The sequence below is a fragment of the Chinchilla lanigera genome, unplaced genomic scaffold, assembly GCF_000276665.1.
Source record: "Chinchilla lanigera isolate Chin_1 unplaced genomic scaffold, ChiLan1.0 scaffold00022, whole genome shotgun sequence".
Lineage (NCBI taxonomy): Eukaryota > Metazoa > Chordata > Mammalia > Rodentia > Chinchillidae > Chinchilla > Chinchilla lanigera.
The window spans coordinates 5,381,098-5,400,349 of record NW_004955423.1 but is presented as its reverse complement, the minus strand read 5'-3'; the positions used below and the strand labels follow the sequence as shown (position 1 = coordinate 5,400,349).

Below are 19,252 nucleotides of genomic sequence, written 5' to 3'. Positions count from 1 at the left end.
ACTGAGCTACATCTTGAGCCGTTTTCATTTTTATTTTGAGACAGGGCCCTCTAAATTATCCACAGTGGCCTCTAACTTGTGATCCTCCTGCCTCAGTTTCCCAAGTAGCTGGGATTATAGGTGTGTGCCATCACGCCTGGTTTATTTTAACAAGATTTTTGCCACAAACAACAGGCTTTATATGCTGTTTTTTTTTAAATGCTGTATCTGAATGCAAGGAAAAATAGTAGCTGTATAATATGACAAAGGTAATATTGATTAGAAAATCCAATTATTTCTACAGTTTATTCTAATATATCCCAAGATAGCTATTTGTCAGCAGGTGAGCTTCCTGTTTAATTGGCATTATTGAGTAATTAGATGTATCCTCAAAGCAGCAATAAAATAAAATTCTCATGTCTCAGTAATGTGGTTGAGGTTTATGATCTGCTTTGATTTACCCCTGGCTATCAACCAAAGCCAGGGAGCCTCCAGTTTTACCTAGAAATAATTTTTAATTTAAAATATTTGGTAATTGTGTGGTGGTATAATTGCTTTCATCATAAGACTGATAGCAACCAGGTGTGGTGGTGCATGCCTGAAATTCTAGCACTTAGGTGCTAAGGCAAGAGGATTGCCATGAGTTCAAGGCCAGCCAGGGCTACACAGTGAGTTCTAGCCCAGCTTGAGTTACAGAGTGAGAACAAAAGCAAAACAAAAAGGGGCTGGGGATTTAGCTCAGTGGCATAGTACCTGCCTGGCAAGCGCAAGGTAGTGAGTTCAATTCCCGGTACCAGAAAAAAAAAAAAAAAAAACCAAAACTTTGAATTACAGAGTGAGAACTTGTCTCAACAAATGAACAAAAAAACAGACCCACCCAGGAATGATGGAAAAATTGCTAAATTTGACAGGACTGTAATAGCTTGCCTTTTCCTCTTCTTAAATCCTTCAGCACCTTGCCATCTCTTTCCCAGACTCTTGAGGAATCTTCTGATGGCCCTCTCTCTCTCCTCAGGTCATTTTCTCAGGTCAGTTGATCTTCTAGAAGAGAAGTTTGGGTTTTATCAGACTGTAAACATCTTCCTCCTGCTCTCAGGTCCTTGGTTTGGGACAATGAAGATGGATGCTAATAAAACAGCAAGCAGCTATTATTGTGGCTTTTTAGCCTCATTGCAACACAATAGTGACTAGTTATAGGTGTAGCTAGAGACTGTCAGCAGGGTCCAGTATATAGAACTTGGTGCCCTTTTGTATATTCAGCATAAATTACTATTAATATGTTTTTATATCTTATTGGTCATATTTTCTTGCTGGATAGTTAAGGCCAAGTTTAAGTTAGACATGTATTAATTAGAATTAAACTTATGTTAAGTATTATTGTCAGTTAAGCTTCTCAGGAGTTACTTTGAAACTGTGTACAGAGCCTTTTAGCTTTTCTACTAATGTCATCTGCCAGGATGAGTCATGGTTTTGCTTGATCATATGGATTCCTATGGAAGTACAGGAGACTTTTCTTGTCTTTTTAAATTTTTTTTTATTTTTGAGACAGGTCTTGTTATGTAGTTTAGGCTAGCTTTCAACTCACTATGTGGCCCTGGCTGGCCTTGAACTCACTGTGAGACTCCTACCGTGGCTTCCAAAGTGCTGGGATTATAGGCAGTTGCTACCATGGCCAGGCTTTTTTTCTTTAGTGACCCTCCTTTGAGCACAATGTGCACTGACTGAGTCCTGTTACCTGAGGTCTGACAATCTCCCTGGTCAGGGGGTTGGTTGATTCACCAGAATTGTGTGCTCACATGAAGAGTTTCCCTCATATCCTTGATCCTTTGGAGGACCACAAAATATTGGTTGTTTCCTTAGCCCAGTTATGGACTTAGCTTTGGTCTCAGAACCTTAAATGTTGAACACTCAGAAGATCAGTTGAAATATTACTGAAGTGAGAGCAGCCACAATTGCCTTAGAAGTCAAATGTTTATAGAATGATTCCAGATAATAGTTACAAAGTTTTTACATGGAAAGTTTGAAATCAAGAGCAAAACATAGTATTTTGGCACAAGAACTGTGTTGATATTACTAAATAAGAACCATGTTTTTCCCCTCAAAGGTATATTTAAATTTTTATTTTAGTCTATATTTTTACTCTAACCTTATCACAGAGAAAAGATGTAGATTGCTAGATGGGATATTTATTTACTAACTCTCCTTATTACAAAACCAAGTTTGAAGCTTTGCCTTTTTGTAACAAAGCTCAGTCTACACAGCATAGCCTGCAGAAGTTAGGACCAACTCTTAGTGAAAATAAAGCCTGTACATAAGGCACTGAGGGTGTCTGAGGACATTTACCCTGATTTTTAAAAAATAGATATAATTAGAGCATTTTATTATAATAGACATTTTCTCCTTTTGGCCAAATCGCTCCATCTTCCAGTAGATACTCTATCCCTGCCTGTGTGTTGAAAAAGTCAACAGCTTTTTAAATGACTGAGGATAAAATTTCTCCCAATTCTTGAGGATACACCCCACAGGTATGTCTATAGAAGGGAAGCTAATAAAATTTCCCATCTGAAAAACACACATAAAGAAGGTAGGAGGCATAAGGGCATCCCTGTCAGGCCTGACTGACAACCTCCTTTCCCAGCCTCTATGCTCATGGTAATAATAGAGGAAGCCTAACTTCCCCTTGTACCAGCAGCAGATGCAACATGCCCTGGTCCATGCCTGTGGGGGAGCATAAGAGCTTTTTTCTCTTTGTTCATGGTAGCACTAGGGAACTACTTGCTCCCCCCATACTGCCTCAAAACAACAAGCCCATTTCCCGTTAGCATCCCAGCTGCAGTCTCAAGAAACCCTAGTGAGCATCTGAATGCAGGAAGTCCCACCTCCTGGGGCGGCTTCTGAGGTATGCTTCCCCTGGGGGATCCCCTAGTCAGAATACATTTTGAGGACTTTCCCATAAATGGTGGAAAGCCCTCTACAAAATGTTCTACACTGATCAAGATATGTCAAGTGTCTGGCTTTTTCCCAGGGAATACAAAAGTATCTTAAGTGGTGTACCTAGCCAGTAGAAGTGGCCCAGGAAAAAAACATTTACCATTCTTGTGCTAAGATCTGTGCCCCACGTACACTGTAATGTGAGTTGACCCAGGAAGAGAAATCTCACCAGTGTGTTGGGCAGGTGGTTCTCTGCTGCATATCTTTTTAGCTCAGCCCAAAGAAAAGCTCAAAAGTCTTCCTGAGAGCCAACTGGACACCTGGGACATTGAGGGACCATGAGGACCAGGAGGTGGCCTAGAATCTTAACTTGTTTTTCCCCACCCAGTCTATCAGTGTGTGTTTGAAGAGGAAAAGATAAACCATAATGGCAGAGAGAAGAAAAGTACCAACCTGTAGCTTGACTCTTAACAGGGCTTACAGGAGAGCTCTCACAGTGTCTTAGGTCACCCTGGAACAGAAGATTCCAGGACATCACCAAGAGAGTTTTACCTCTCATCTCACAGAGGAGTGCAGCTGGGGATGACAGTCAAGTGGAGATTTCTCTACTGGTTACTCAATCAGGCTGTCGAGAACCAGCTTTTACCAAGGAGCCTTTGGATACCTACTGGGGATTTACCCTGGCCATGGCTTCTCAGCTTTCATTGGTTGCATGGAGCCAGAGATCTGTCTCTGGAAAGAAATCCAGCTCTCTCTTTGGCCAACATTTCCACTGGCTTCAATGGGGATTAATAGGATATGCTGGGGAATCTGTCCTCTCCCTTAAGAAGCTGCTCTAGGAGTGTTTAACCCACTGGCAATGTACCTACTGTTTCATATCATTTTACAAGGGACAGGCAAAGATTGTGTGCATGTATGTTCAGCCATTCTACCACACTCACTTGGCCATAGAGAAGATAATGCCCCACATTGGACACTAAAGATGTAACCAACCAGCTCCCTCTAGCTCTCCGATCCTTGTCTTGTGGCAGCGAAGACTGGAGTTGACAAAACAACAAGCAGCATGTGGTGTGGAACAGTCAAATGCATGTTTATTAGGAAGAATAAAAGGAAGAGCTCCTGGCTAGTGGAGGAGGGGTTCCATAAGGTGGACACCCTAGACGTTTAAGTCTATTAGCTATTTATACAGGTTTTGGTGCCAGTGTATGTGTTAGGAAAGGTAGACATTTAATATCCAGAAAGCAAGCTGTTCATTTGCATTTCACTTACTTCAAGGCTTCCCCCATTTGTTTAGGGACTTGTTCTTTGTCCCTTGCATTCCACTAGGCCCTGACAATTCAGTTTGCTTAAGCTAGTTATTTGGACCCTCTGGTATTTTAGCTCACTTAAGCCTCAACTTTTAGTTTACTTTAGGTTAAGTGTTCAGGGCCTGTGCCCTACCTGCCTAACTTCCCCTAAGTCCTTGCTTCAAGGTAACAGTGCATTTATTTATAAATAAGACAAAGCTCTACTACAGTGGCTTAACCAAATAGGGGTTTGTTTCACATTACAAAGTATAAGAGTAAGTACAGTGGCTTCAGTTGCTTCCAGAGTTCATCTCCTTCCATCTTTCTTCTCTGCTATACTGAGTGTGTACACCCTCATCCTAGCTGCTACGCAAATGCAACATGGCTGCCATGCCTTCAGGTCCTATTTCTACATTGCAAGTAGGGAAAAAGTAGAAGGTGTAGAGGACAAAAGTCTTAGGAAGACTTTTCCTTTCATCTTTTTGTGTGAAAGGAAGGCCTTCGAAGGCACTTGTAAATAGCTGCATATACAGCTGAAAAACAGTACTTCAGCCACTGTTGCTTACTGTGTATTATGGTTTGGGGGATATTTTGCAAGGTAAGTAATATAATACAGGGCACAAATTTTATTTTATTTTATTTTATTTTTTATTTTTTTGGTTTTTCTCTGATACTGGGAACCGAACTCACGACTTTACGCTTGCCAGGCAGGCGCTTTGCCACTGAGCTAAATCCCCAGCCCCAGGGCACAAATTTTATAAGATTATTTATAATAGTCACCCAAAGAACTGTATACAAGAGTGTGGAGGAAATCTGTCCACACACTAAAGACCAAAGAACCTTGAGCAGCTGACAGCCTGGATCCCACAATAATGTCCTGCATGAATTCAGCTGAAGACCTAGAGCTTATAACAATACCTCCCATGAGTCCAACTGGAGGCCTGGAGTTCATAACAATATCTCATGCAGGCATGTTTCACAGATCTCTGGAAGGCCCAAAGGTCAGTGGTGGAAGCTAGGAAGCCTGTGCTAGCAGGATGAAGGATCTGTGCTAGCAGGCTGAGGGATCTGCACTGGAGCCAGGAAGTGACAGGCAAAATAAGAACCAGAGCTCCCCTGAAAAGTACCACAGCCATCCTCAGCAACAGTGAGGTCGTAAGCTCTCCAATGATCAGGATAGCCGAGTTCCCATCAGAAAAGCCAATGCTACAAGCTTCTCCAGGAGACTGAGTAGTGCACCATCTTCTCCTCTGGAGCCAGGAAGCAATGCTCAGAGTGAGGAAAAGAGCTCCCCAAAGTGAACTGAAGCCATTCTCAGTGCCAGCAAGGGCTCGAGCTCCTCAGAGTACAAAAACAGCCAAGTTCATCAGGAAAGCCAGCATGATAAGCTCCTCCAACAGAACCAACAGCTCCTTACAGCTTCTACCACTCCCAACAGCCTCTCTCAACTCCCAGCAGCTCTTCTTCTTCTCCAATTCTGTCTCTTATGCTGTTGGCAACAGTCCCCAGGTGGGCCTCCCATACCCAACACCATGTTTACTCAGTTCAGCTGGGTGTTACAAGTTGACCAACAATTGCCAATCCACCACACTGTGTAAAGTCCCTATCTCTTATTATTCTGCAATATGATGTTGTGGAGTGACTTCTTACCTAACTTTGGGAATTTGTGAACAACTTCTGCTAACCTTTCCTTATGAACAGAACTAATACTATGTGTAGATACACAGAATGAGGTTTGTTTTAAGAGGGTGAGGAGTGTAGCTCACTGGATGAGTGTGTGCTTAGGCCCTGGGTTCAATCCCAGCACAGACAGACACACACACACACACACACACATACACACTCCACCAGTTTAAATGGTAATCTCATCTAAACACACGCTCATAGAAACATCTAGTGTTTGACCATGTATCTGAGCACTTTGGTCTAGCCCTGAGAAGGGCAGAGAAGTAGCCAGAAAGATGATAGGGAATTTACAATGTGTAGTGTCACATGAATAAAAAATGTAGGGATTTAGAAAGCCAGAGAGGTCCCTAGTGGTAAATATTGAAATGAAATTAGATTGAGGCAGGGGTTCAGGGTGTGGCCAGCTAGTTGGGGAAGTGGTTGTGACCTGTCAAATGACATGTGCGGTGAAACAGTTACAAGCCCTGGACCTGAGACCAGTTAGAAAGTGCTATCTATCTTCAGTTTATCTCACAAGCACTCAAGCCAGTTGTCGATAGGACAGCCTGGACCTGACATCAGCCTGAGGCATGGGAGATACAAAAGATGACTGACATTAGGCTGGTAGCCACCATAACCTCTTTTAGTGGCTCACTGTGCACTTGACAGCATGAATGTTTTTTCCTACTTTTAATTGGCCCACACTCTTTCTGTAGAGCATATTTCTTTGCCTACCTTTGACACCTTTAATAAATGTAAAACTTTTCTTTTATTGCAATACTGGGGATCAAACTCAGGACCTTGCACTTGCCAGGCAGGTGCTTTTGCCACTGAGCTATATCCCCAGCCCCTAAATGTAAAACCTTGTTACTTTTTCTGCTTGTCTTGGCCAATGCTTAGCTCACCACTACAAGAACCTAGAAAGCATCTTCAGGAGTACCTCAGAACCCCAAAACCCTGCTAACAAGTTGAGACTGGGAGTTTTCCTTTATATCTATGAACATGGAGGTCACTGAAGAATTTAGAGCAGTATTAAGTGTGGAATCCAGATTGCAGAGAGTTGGAAATAAGTGAGGTGTGTGTGTGTATGTGTGTATGTGTGTGTGTGTGTATGCACAAGTAAGTGGAGTCATCCAATAAGGAAATTCTTTTAAATTATTCTACTTTGCAGTTAAATGTCTCAGAAAATCTGGAGTTAAGCCGTTCCCTCCTTGTTGTTATCTATACTCATTTTTTTAGTGATTTCATCCACTCTCACGACTTTAAGGGTCATTGGTATGTTAGATTCTGATTTGTATCTGTTTATCTGAAGCCTCTTTCTCAAACTCTATACTTGGCTGTCCAGCTTCTTGGCTTTTATCTCCATCTGAAAGATGAATGGAGCCTTCTCCTCAGTAATGCATCCAATCTTTCTAGTTGATCAGGTCAAAATTTGGAGTTTCCCTCATGTTCCTCACTAATTCTGTGCTAAACCCTGTAGGTTCTACCTTTAAAATATATCCCACATCGGACTGTTTCTTACCCGTGCTCTGCCACTGTTATGAATTCTCACCAGAACTGCTGCAATGGGTCTCCATGCGTCAAACTTTACTGTGCCTGGCCTGCTTCCAACATAGCAGCCCAAGCAAACCTTTTAAAAGATGCAAGACCCTTCAGACCTTGTGGTTTCTTTGAGAAGAGAGTGCAGGGAATGTACTCTATTTATTGCAGTTCTGAGGATTGAGACTGAGCTCATTCCCTGTTAACATTTTTCAGATTTTGAAACTGGGTCTCACTAAATCACTAAGTTCCCAGGTTGGGCTTGAATGTGTGATCCTCTTTCCCCAGCTTCTCCCAGAGTGCTGCAATTACAGGCATGCCAGGTGAGGAATGTATTATGAATAGCAGAGGAAGAAAAAAATACGATTGGTGTCCTGTTTGAGAAAACAATTACTCAATGCTCCTTTTTTTTTTTTTTAAGATAGGGTCTTGCTGTGTAGTTCAGCCTGGCTCAACTTGCTTACATAGCCCAGGCTGGCCTTGAACTCATGGAGATCCTCCTACTTCAGCCTCCTGAGTGCTGGGATTACAAGTGTGCACCACCGTGCCTGGCTCAATGCTCATTTTTTAACAAGGGAGAAAGATGCTAGAAATTTCACCAAGAAAAGTGCAAATGCAGTTGTTATTTTCTGTTTTGCTTTGTTTTTGGTATCGGGAATCTGAACTCAGGAGCTTGCATTTGCAGGTAGGCACTTGTGCCACTGAGCTATATCCCCGGCCTATAGTTGTTATTTTAAAACTCCAGAACCAACACAGGGAAAGAAAGGGCAGGAGCAAATAATTTGGTCAGCAGTAACACTAACAGTGATCATCAGGCACTACCTGTGAATCGGGTAGAAACAGCAAGAGCCTATACTGATCTTACTTTGTCTTGTGATCCGAAAGTCCCTCCTGCCCAGCTGTTTTGGGATTCTCTATCAGTAAAACTTCCTCTAAAGCGTTAGGCCTAGTTAAGGCTCTGAAAGCACTAGGATGTTAACTCTTACAGTCTTTGTCCAATATTGCACTATTTACCCACAGATTCTGTATTTATTTATTTGTTGATTGATTGATTATAGTGTTGGGGATTTAACTGAGGTTCTTGTGTTTGTAGTTAAGTGCTTTACCACCGAATCCCAGATCCTATATTTAGAATTAATTCCCTCCTCTCCCTAAGTCAGCTTTCATCATCCCAGCTCAATGGAAAGTATGATGAGCTCTGTCCCTGGGATCACCCAGATAAAGTTGCCAGTGGGCCATGCTTGGACTTGTCAGGCCAAACCATAAAAACCCTCACCCACATGGATGCACAAAAATTCTACAACCCCCAACGTTAGGGCTGACATACAAGGCTTCAATAATCAGAGTACCACATTCTAGAATCAGAGAACACTTTGTCTGCTGAGACTTGGACTTGTTGATTCTTTGAAGGCGGTATGAAGAAACCAGTATTGATGGAACTCATTTCTATTACTGTGTGTTGCTGTAGTTTGTTAATATTTATCATTGTATGGTACCCTAGTGTTAATATATCCACAGAACATTAGATGGTTAATGATTTGGTCATTCTTTCTTTGGAATAGGTATAAACAATAAACATTATATGTTAAAAAAAAATGGAGGCGCATCCTGAGTCTCTTTATTAAACCATCATTTCTGTAGCAATCCCAAGGCCCCGGGTCACTCCTCTGATCTACCACCTACTACTTTCCTCCTTGGCTATTCCACCCAGTCAAATCACACCTTTAGTAGTCATCAAACCTGGCAGTCCCGGCTGGTCACAGAGCCATCTCACTGACCATTCCTCCTGCCTGCAATGTTCTTAAGATCTCCACAAGGCTCTCTGCCTCCTGTCCTTTATATCTACTTCCACGTGCCCTCTGTGAAGCCTGCGTGACCACACTGTCTAAAAATTGCCATTTGCAGCTCCAGTTCTCATTTCCCTTTATCCTGTTCTACTTTGTTTCTTCAGACAATTATTGTTTATTTTACAAAGGAGATATTTCCTGTTGTTTGTGGTGTAGTTACTCTCCCTCCCCAGGCTAGATGAGTGATTCTTTTTTTTTTTTGTTTTTTTTCAGTACCGCGGATCAAACTCATGACCTTGTGCTTGCCAGGCAGGTGCTTATGCCACTGAGCTATATCCCCAGCCCTCCCCAGGCTAGATGAAATGAGGTAGGAAGATAGGGTGTGTGGCCAGCTGGCTGGGCATGACTGTCAGTCGTGGAAATCCTGGACACTTGTGCAGAAAAACAGTTCCAAGGCTCACACCTGGGACTAGTCAGAAAATGCTAGTTTTCATTCTTCTGGCACAAAATCAAGCAGGCTTTTGATAGGATAGCCTGCATCTGACGTCAACCTGAGGAGTGGGGGACACAAAAGATGGTGGTCTGGTGGCTGCTGTTTGCTGTTTCAGCGGCCTGCTCTCACTGTGCAGAGCAAACTTCTTTCTCTTCCTTTAAAAAATGTAAAATCTTTTGTGCTTGTTTTGGCCAGTTCTTTGCTGAGGATAAGAACCTGGAAAGGAATCTCTAGAAGCAACCCACAGCACCTCAGGTTAATGGTAACAGAAAGCCTTAGAGAGTGGGATTTCTGTTTATTTGTTCAGATATAACATGTGAACTCCTAGCTATGCGTGGCCCATGGTAGGAGTTCAGTGAGTACTTACGAAGAGAGGAAGAAAATGAAAGGGAGGGAGAGAGAGAGGGAGGAAAAAGGAAGGAAGAAATTGTGCCTGGACAAAAAAGAAATAATAGGGTAATGGAACTGAGAAAAGAGTTTCTACGATGGGAAAGATTTGAATGTAGCTCACTTCTGAGGAATCCGTGGAGGATGAAAACACAAGAGAATGTGTTGAACTGGTTTTCTGAGCATATGAGAGAAATGAGATCTAGAGGACAGGTGATGGGATTAGTCCAGGGAGAAAAAGTCTGGGGTTGCACAGAGCAGTTTTCGAGCCTCATGAAGATCTCACCAATTCCTCAGCAAGGGTGCAGAGGCTAAACCTTTCTGCGGGATTTGTACTGCTATGCACGAATTGGCTGCTGGGAATCTGAGCCTCCCTCTTGATGGCTTGGCTTGGAAATTTTCAATCGACAATGCTCCCCACTGGTGCCAATCCCATCTGCTGTGATAAGCCAGCAGATGACCTGTGCAACTGCAGTGAACGAAGAAAGGCCAGGTGTTGATGCAGATAAGTCACAGGCTTATTGGGAGGATCCCAGGAGGAAGTGCTGCTCTTGTAGCTTCTGTTTTTTCTTCTGTTTTCCACAGGAGCAGAAGAGGTCATCTGCTATGATTGAATTGTGCTCCTCATGGGGAGGCTTTGAGGCAGAAGGAGAGTGGAGTTTGGATTTATTTTATTATGGAAAATAGGAGAATATTAGGAATTGCTCTGCTGTAATGGGTAGCACAAGCTTACTGGGAGAGCACAGGATTGTGTCTAGTTTAGGTTAGCAGTGTAAATTCATGGTTACTAAAACTTGCTCTGCTGTGCAATGTGGCAACCCTTGGTGCAGGCATGGAGTTTCACATCAGGGCTGAATTATTTTTTTTTTGGTCAGGTAGGTGAATTAGACTGATGGCATGGTCATTCAAGGCAGCAAAAGTATCCTGGCTGACCAGATGGACAATGAAACCTAAGCTAGGTGAGGAAAAGAATGAAGATAGAAGAGGGCCAGTAGGGTACAATCAAGGATTCTATAGACGACAGCAGGGCCAGGCCCCAAAATCACTATTCAGTCTGAGGCGAGGACCAGAAGCTCTACTTTTAGCAAGGGTTCTAGCTGATTGTGCTATAAGAGGACATGGATGATCTTTTGAGAAACTGTGCATTTAAAATGTAGTAGTTTTAAAGAAGTGATCTGCTGAGAGGACGAAAGGAAGGAAGAGGGAAAGCACACACATGAAGCATGAGCTGGAAGGACAGGTGCTTACAGCATGAGATGATGACTTTACTTCCTCCAAAGTGACACCGCCCTCGGTGATGAAAGCCAGGGTGTGCCCAAGGGAGTGGGCGGCTGCAGTGGAGTGGAGGTGAACATCACCAGGGGCTGAAGTGGTCAAGGTCTAAGGTCGTACCTATGGACTTTGAAACCACCCAAATAATGGCATTACTTGGAATAGAAAGGCAAAAGCAAGAGCAAAGTTCGAGGGTTGTAACTGGTTAGGAGTTCTATGCAGTGGAGGAAAAGTGAAACTGGCTACCCTCATGTACGCGTTTATTGTTTACCAGGCTGTACATAGATCAGGCCATGAATCCTCCCACACCACCTTCATCTGAAGAAGTGCTACTTTCTCATTTATAATTTAGAAACTGAATCACAGAGAGGTCACAGAGGCTGCTCACAGTTCGTATCCATTATGCTATGCTGACTTTCGTAAAATGATAGCTATGTTTCATTTTTCCACCATGGTGCTGGGCATGGAACCCGTGGTCTCAAGTACATTCACCATTGTACTACATTAATGTCTTAGGGGAAGGTTGATAGATTTCGGTTGGCACAGAAAGTAATAAAACAATAAAATGCCTTTATTGCAGGGCACGGAGAAGACCACAGAGGGGAGGGGTTGGGGGACTGGACCTTCTGAGGGGCCTGGCTGGCAGAACAGTGGTTAAATATGGCCAGGCTGGAGGCGGGGTTTAGGGGGTGAACCAGCTGACGTGGCACGGCAGCATTGGGTGGGAGCGTGGGAAAATGAAACAGGACGCTTCAAAGGGCGCTTCAAAGGGGAGTAAGAAATCATAATTTAACTCAGATGAAGAAGGGTGGGGCTTAGCACATGGCCTCCAGTGGCCAGTGCCACATTGGCCATGGCACAAAGCCTCCATTAGGTGGCGCCACAGTGACTTTAAAGGAATCAGAATGAGAGAAGAAACCAATCAAAGGCGTTTTAATACAGTTCAACTAAAGAAAAAAATCAAACTTCCTGAAGATTGTCAGTAGTGAGGTTAACCGGAAAAATAACGGAGAGAGTTACTTAAATTTGTTTGTATTGAATTATTTGTTGTTCAACATCCAGCAGGTGTTAACACAGAGTTAGAAGTCTATATGAGGCCATCTAGTGGCCAGTCACATAGTCTGCACGCCTCAAGACTATCTGTTCCAGGCCTTGATGATTTCTTCCGCAGCATCCAGGGTACTGTCTTTCTGTAAATTAATGAAATATTTGTAATCATTATATACTGACAGAAATTTGAGGTAAAGGTTTAGGTATAAAGCTATAGGCCATAATAGTATGAAATGCAGATTTAAGGGAACATCTGATCTCAGGTGAAGAAAAATTTTCCAAAGTACAAAAGACAAATGCAGAACCAAAAAAGTTTAATCAAATCAATTATAGAAATAAGTGAAAGAGTACAGAGGAGCTTACAGCGAGAAAGAAAAGGAATCTGCTCCAGTCCTCCAAATCTTTCCTCATTAGTCCTTTCATCTGCCAAGACAACCCTTTACGGCAATTTCTAAAGAATATACTATGCTTCTACGTTTCCATTTGTGAACTTCGCATATTAGTCACTGTATGCTGCTCTGTGCAAGGAAGATTTAGTTCATTCTAAACATTAGTCCGCCCTTCCTATCAAAATTTCAATTACGGTTATTGACAAATGAGCCACTTAGTTTTTGAATAGATAATGCATGCCTATTATATCATATATAAAATTAATTAAATCGAAGGGTAAACTGATGGAGACCACTATGAAGCAGCTCTGAGGAGGATTTAATATTAACCAATTGGCTTTCCATGTTTATTTGTGAATCACTGGTCCCTACTGAGGCCTGCATCGGCCTGTGAAGTTGGGACTCCTCAAAGGATAAGATAAGGCCACAGCTGCACAGCAGAGGACGTCTGGCTGCAACCCCATTAACTAAAAGGAGACTGCAGCTGCAGGCATCTCACTCCTGCAGTGAAGGGCTTCCTGGAGATAACATAGTTCTCCTAAATTAACATAAAGTATTACCTGGAGAAGTTCTTAAAGGGCTTCCCAAGTCCTGCCCAGATTCCTGCATTTTTTTTAGTATCCCCTTCCTTTGTTTGAAAACCAAATAAATATCAGCTGCTTAGAGAAGTCTTGGTCTCAACCCAGAGAATCTCAAAATCTGTAATAGGGGTGAACCCTCTTGGAGCCCTAAAATCATTTCAATTGTGTCATTTATTTAAGCCTTCACGGTCCACTCACTTGGGAGATTGTGGGCTGATCAGCCCGCAATAACTAAGGGATATTACTAACGTGATAGTAATCAGTGAGCAGCTAGCCTGGTGTTTTCCTCTTTTGTTATGTTTTATTTTTCCTTCTTGTCCCTGCCAAATAATTCAGTGTGGAAGCCACTAGGTGTGGCTGAGCAAAGTACATGTCTGGGCGCTAAGGCTCTGAACCTGGGCTGCTGGCCGCAGGGTAGTGCAGTCCGAGTGGAGCAAGCAGGACTGCAATGTGAGTGGAAGAAGGTGGTGAAGAAGCTGGGTTGGTGGTGTGCGCTTGTAATCACAGCACTCTAGAAGGCTGAGGCAGGAGGATCAGAAGTTAGAGCCCAGGCCGAGCCCTTTAGCAACTTAATGAGAACCTGTCTCAAAAACCAAAAACCAACCCCCCACCCCATCCTCACACACACATAAAAAACAACAAGAACAACAAAAAAAGCCTGGGGATGTACCATGACACAAAGGCCCTGGGTTCAAACCCCAGTTCTGCCTTCCACCAAAAAAAAAAAAAAAGGTGGCAGAGGTGTCTGTGATGACACTGAGCTGAAACAGTGTTGGCAAGTATGCGATGTATCTGTGAGGTAAGGGCCCTGGCTTGTGTTTTGTTTTGTTGTTGTTTTTTGAGAAAAGGTCTCACTATGTAGCCCTTGCTGGCTCCACGTAGGGTCCTGGACATCTGGCTTGTGCTGTCAGACTCCAAAAGGGGTGAGGAGGGTTTGTTTATTTATTTATTTATTTATTTATTTTGGTACCGAGAATTGAACTCGTGACTTCATGCTTGCCGGGCAGCTGCTGTGCTGTTGAGCTATATCCCCAGCTCGAGGAGGGTATCCATGCAGTGAGAGGCAGCGGTGGCCTGGAGTGGGGTCCTGGGGACCCAGAGGAGGGCACCATCATGGGAGGGTGAGAGCAGGTGGGCATGGGGTTCAGAAGCCAAGGCAGGGGAGAACTGTGACCACATCAGGGGGTGGAAGCAGCGTGGTTCAAACTGTCCTGACCTGGGTGGATGAAGGGTATCCACCCCGAGATCTGGGTGAGTGGGTGGGGGAGGGCTGGCACCAATGGGACATTGATCACATATAGAGAGAAGCACTGATCAATCACATAATTAAATCATGGCTCTAGGCTTTTCACCGCTGAAGAAGGGAGTTACAAATATGGACAGGGAAAAAGCTGGGATGAAATTTGTTGGTAGTTTTCAATATATTTGGGCACTGTCACAACTGCAGCGAGCTACTAGCTGGAATTGAAACCTTAGCACCAATAATAAATTAGAAGGGTGGAGTTTAAGAAAGGAAGAGGATTTATCTGTAAGGTGAAAAAAGCAGAAGCCAGAAACAAAACTGCACCAGAGAGAGGGCAGGGTGTCTGGAAAAAGACAGATGTCCCTGAGGCTTTGTCCCCAGCTTCTTTTACCAGAGATAGGGACCCTTCCTTCCAGGTGGACACTGGGAGCTTGTCACAATCTGATTGGCTTCCTAGGCTGTCTTTGGATGGGTCCCAGGCCTCAAGACCCTAACCCAGGCTCTTTCGCCCATGTGGACATCCCTTGTAGTGTGCTTTGTTTGAGTTTCTCCTCCCCTTTTGTCCTTGTCAGGCCTTATCCCTGGGATTTATAGGTTGGTTAGGAGAAGCCTTATTGAAAGGCAGCTTAGAATTAGTGATTAAGTAAGGGGATGTGTGGGTATCTAGTGCACTAATAGAGTGACACCAAAGTGCGCGTGTGCACACACACTCTCTCTCTAAAGGTTTTTCTTGAGTTGCTTCCTTTACATTTTATTGGAGTGGGGAGTTATTCTGGTTTCTGGGCTCCTGGCTTCCTCCGTGCTCTGCCTACCAGCTCTTGCTCTGGTTAATCTCTCTGTTAGGGAGCAGTCCTTCTTTGCTTGTAAATTCTTATGCTGTGTGTGCTATCTGGTGCCTTTCTGTGTCTGGTTTCTTTCTTTCTCTGTCTATCATTGTCCTTTTAATTGCTCCTAAAGGAATTCCTCTAGTGAAGTTTTAACTCCTTTAGCCAGGATTAGCCAGTGATTTGCCAGCAGTAAAAGCAGCTTTTAGTAAGATTTTTCTACTAATTTCTTTAATAAAGTCTAATGAGGCCCTTATTCTATTTCTTCCCCCTCCTGTGGAACTCTGTCCCTACAGATACATATAAATAGAGAAGTAAATATGTACATAATCAGTCCGCTAGGTCCACTGGTTCTGCATCTGAATCAACTGCCAATTGGAGATGTTTGAAAAAAAGAAATTATGGAGACCCTATCTCAAAAAACATTCTCAGCCAGGCATGGTAGTACAGGCCTGTAATGTCAGCAGTTGGGAGACAGAGGCAGGAGGATTGCTGTGAGTATGAGGCCAGCCTGGGCTACACAGTGAGGTCAAGGCCAGGTTGAACTACATAATGAGACCTTGTTTCCCCCACAAAAAAATAAAAAAATAAAAACAACAGCAAAACAAAATCCAACAACAAAAAATTATGTCTGTACTGAACATGTACAGATTTTTTTGTCTTTGTTCTCTAAACAAACAGTAGTGTAAAACAACTATTTGCATGGCATTTACATTGTATTAAATTATAAATAGCCCAGAGATAATTGAGGTTGCGTGCAAATACTACACTGCATAGATAAGGGACTTGAGCATTCACAAATTATGATATTTGGTGGTCCTGGAACTCCTTCTAGATAGAGGGAGGACTTTAATCATGATATGTCAACTTGACTTGACTAAGAAACTCCCAGGAAATTAGTAAAGCATAAGTTGGGAGGTTTCTGGATGGGTCACTGACGAGTGACCTCAGAGATTATATATGGTCCTTGGCCCCTTCCTCCTTGATGCCTGCTTGCTTAATGGCTGCCATGAACTAAGCAGATTCCACCATGATATTCTTGCCTTGGAGCCAGCAGACCACAGACTAACCCCTCTGAAACCATAGGCAAAAACAAACATTTTCTCTTTTATTTCAGTTTTTATGGTTGCATGATATGGGGTCTTGCTATGTAGTTCAGACTGTTCTTGAACTCACTATGTAGCCCAGACTGGCCTCCAACTCATAATGATTCTCCTGCTTCAGTCTCTCAAGCGCTGGGATTATAGGTGTACATCACCACACTTGGCTATTTCCTCCTTTAAACTGTGAGTATTGGGTATTGTGTCCCAAAGACAGGAAGACTGCCTAACACAGACTACATTATATATGAATGTGTGCATGCATGCATATGCATTAATATATTCCCCACCTCTGTCTACTGGGAGGATCTGGGAACACCAACAACCCAACGACAGTGAGTGCTCTTACTGTTTAATGTTGGTTTGTAAGCACCACTCTCTACTAAGAGGACTTACTGGAAATGGCTGATTCCAATGAACAAAATAGGGATCAGAGAGTCACTACTGATACCAATGAATAGGTAAAATGAATAAATTGGTTTATGTGATATGGAATATTTTCATAGTTTCAAAGTACTTTACTGCAAAATATCCAATATTTTTTAATGGAAAAAGTGCAACTTCACAGTAAAAAAGCTTGGCAAATACCATTTAATCCACTTACACCAGTAAGAGCAAAATTGAAATCATGTACCTCTGATGCAATAAAAAGAAATAAGCAGCACTTCTGTGCTTTCTTGCCAAAGTGAGCAGCTTCCATTTAATTATGGGGAAACATAGACTAAAATTCAGGGGCTTTCTTCTAAAGAGTTGGCTGATAATTTTCAGAAAGTATCAAAATCACAAAGGTCAAAGCAAACTGGAGAAACTTTCTAGCTCCAAGGAAACACAATTACTAAAAGCAATGGCATAATTCTAGATCCATTGTAAGGTAATATTATTAACCTTACTTTTACTTCTACATTTAAATCGATTGAATACTTACACTGTCAGGATGTTAACATTTATATCCTATTTTGAACAGGCCTTCCATAGTTTGTTTATAGATTATTTCTGAAAGAAAGTGTTCACATTATTCTGACAAGATTTTCAGAAGAATAAGTTGGCATAGAGAGCGCTTTTATCTCAGTAAGACTGTTTTTAGTGCCAGTAACATCTTAAAAATGGCAATAAAATCTTCAGAATCTTTTTAAATACAGATCTGATCACCATCAGCAGAGTTCTCTCAGCTTTTGTCTGTCAGAAATGTCATTTATTTTAAGTCTTAAAGAATATTTTCACAGATATCGAACAGTAGAGGCTGACATAGCTTTTTTATTTCTGTTCTTTGAACATGATATTTCATTATATTCTGGTTTTGTTTGTTCCTGATGAGAAGATAGTTAACGTTCCAATCTTTGTTCTGTGCACAGGATGTGTGGTTTTTCTCTGGTTGTTTTAACAACATTCTCTTTACTTTAGATTTCAGAGTGTAATTATGCCTGGCCTAGGTTTTTTTTTTGTTTTTTTTTTTTTTTTTTGAGACATGGTCTCACTCTGTAGTCCAGGCTGGCCTAGAACTCATGATTCTCATATTCTCCTTGTAAGTGCTGAGAGCCTCCACCAAGCCCAGGTTTTGTTTTGTTTCAAATCCTGTGACAGCTGACTGAGCTTTTGAGATTTTTAAGTTGCTTTTCACCAAATATGAGAAAATTTTGTCCATTATTTCTTTTCTTTTTAAATTCTTTTAGGGGGTGGGAGGTTAAGATAGGGACTTGCTGTGTAGTACAGGCTGGTCTTGAACGCACTATGTAGCCCAGGCTGGGCTCGAACCTGTGATCATCCTGCCTTAGCTCTCCAAATGTTGGGATCACAGACTTGCACCATTACCCCTGGCTGATTATTTCTTAAAATAATTGTTTCTACCATATTTTTTCCTTTGTTTCTTCCTTTATTATTTTTTAAACAATAGCCAAGTTTTATTAAGTTTAGGAAAAGAAACAGGTGCTGCAGAGTGAGTTTGGTCAAATAAAAGCAGGAAAAGAAGTATACTTGGGCTGGGGATATAGCTCAGTGGCACAAGCACCTGCCTGGCAGTTGTAAGGTCCTGAGTTCAATTCCTAACATACTCTAAACAGGGTGAGGGCAGCCACAATGCAAGATTGACCACACTGAACACAATCCTTTGTTATTTTTTATTTGTGATACTCCAAAGGAATGCATATCATCATCACTTGGTACTATTTCCATTTTAAAAAAATAATTATTCTTTCATTTTTTTCAGATTAGACATTTCTACAGATCTATATTCAAGTTGACTTCCCTTCTTACTGACAGCTTCAATTCTTTGCTAAGTCTGACAAAATGTTTCATATTAGGGATTATACCTTTCAGTTCTGGAGTTTCCACCTGATTTTTTTTTAGGTTCTAATTCCTCTGACCATATTTTCCTTTAATTTATTGAATATAGTAATAATATCTGTTTTAAAACCATTTTCTGCTAATTCCTACTTCTGAGGCACCGCCAGGTATATTTTTATTGAATACTTCCTTTTTTAAATATAGGTCACATTTTTCTCGTGTTTTTACATATCTAGGAACTTCCTATTGTATGCTGGGCATTGTTACTTGGTAAAGTGTCTGGATTATGTTGCCTTCCCTGAAAGAGGTTGAATTTTGTTCCATTATACAGTTAATTTCAAGGCAGCAAATCAAAATTTAGAAATGCACATGAGGTTATGATTTTTAGCAATAGAAAAAAAGATGATCTGTAAATCAGAAAGAAAGATATTCTGAATGGGTTTATG

The 19,252-nt window shown here is 42.0% G+C and overlaps 1 protein-coding gene across 6 annotated transcripts in view; it reads right to left on the bottom strand.

Moving 5' to 3' along the window:
• Positions 1-11,889: 11,889 nt before the first annotated feature.
• Ccbl2 (cysteine conjugate-beta lyase 2) overlaps positions 11,890-19,252 on the bottom strand; it is a 47,598-nt gene continuing 40,235 nt past the window's right edge. For all 6 annotated transcript variants that reach the window (XM_005385110.2, XM_005385107.1, XM_005385108.1 and 3 more), the window contains one exon: positions 11,890-12,529. In XM_005385110.2, coding sequence (XP_005385167.1) covers positions 12,476-12,529 — 54 coding nt within the window. In that variant the 3' untranslated portion in view covers positions 11,890-12,475. The remainder of the gene's footprint in view (positions 12,530-19,252) is intronic.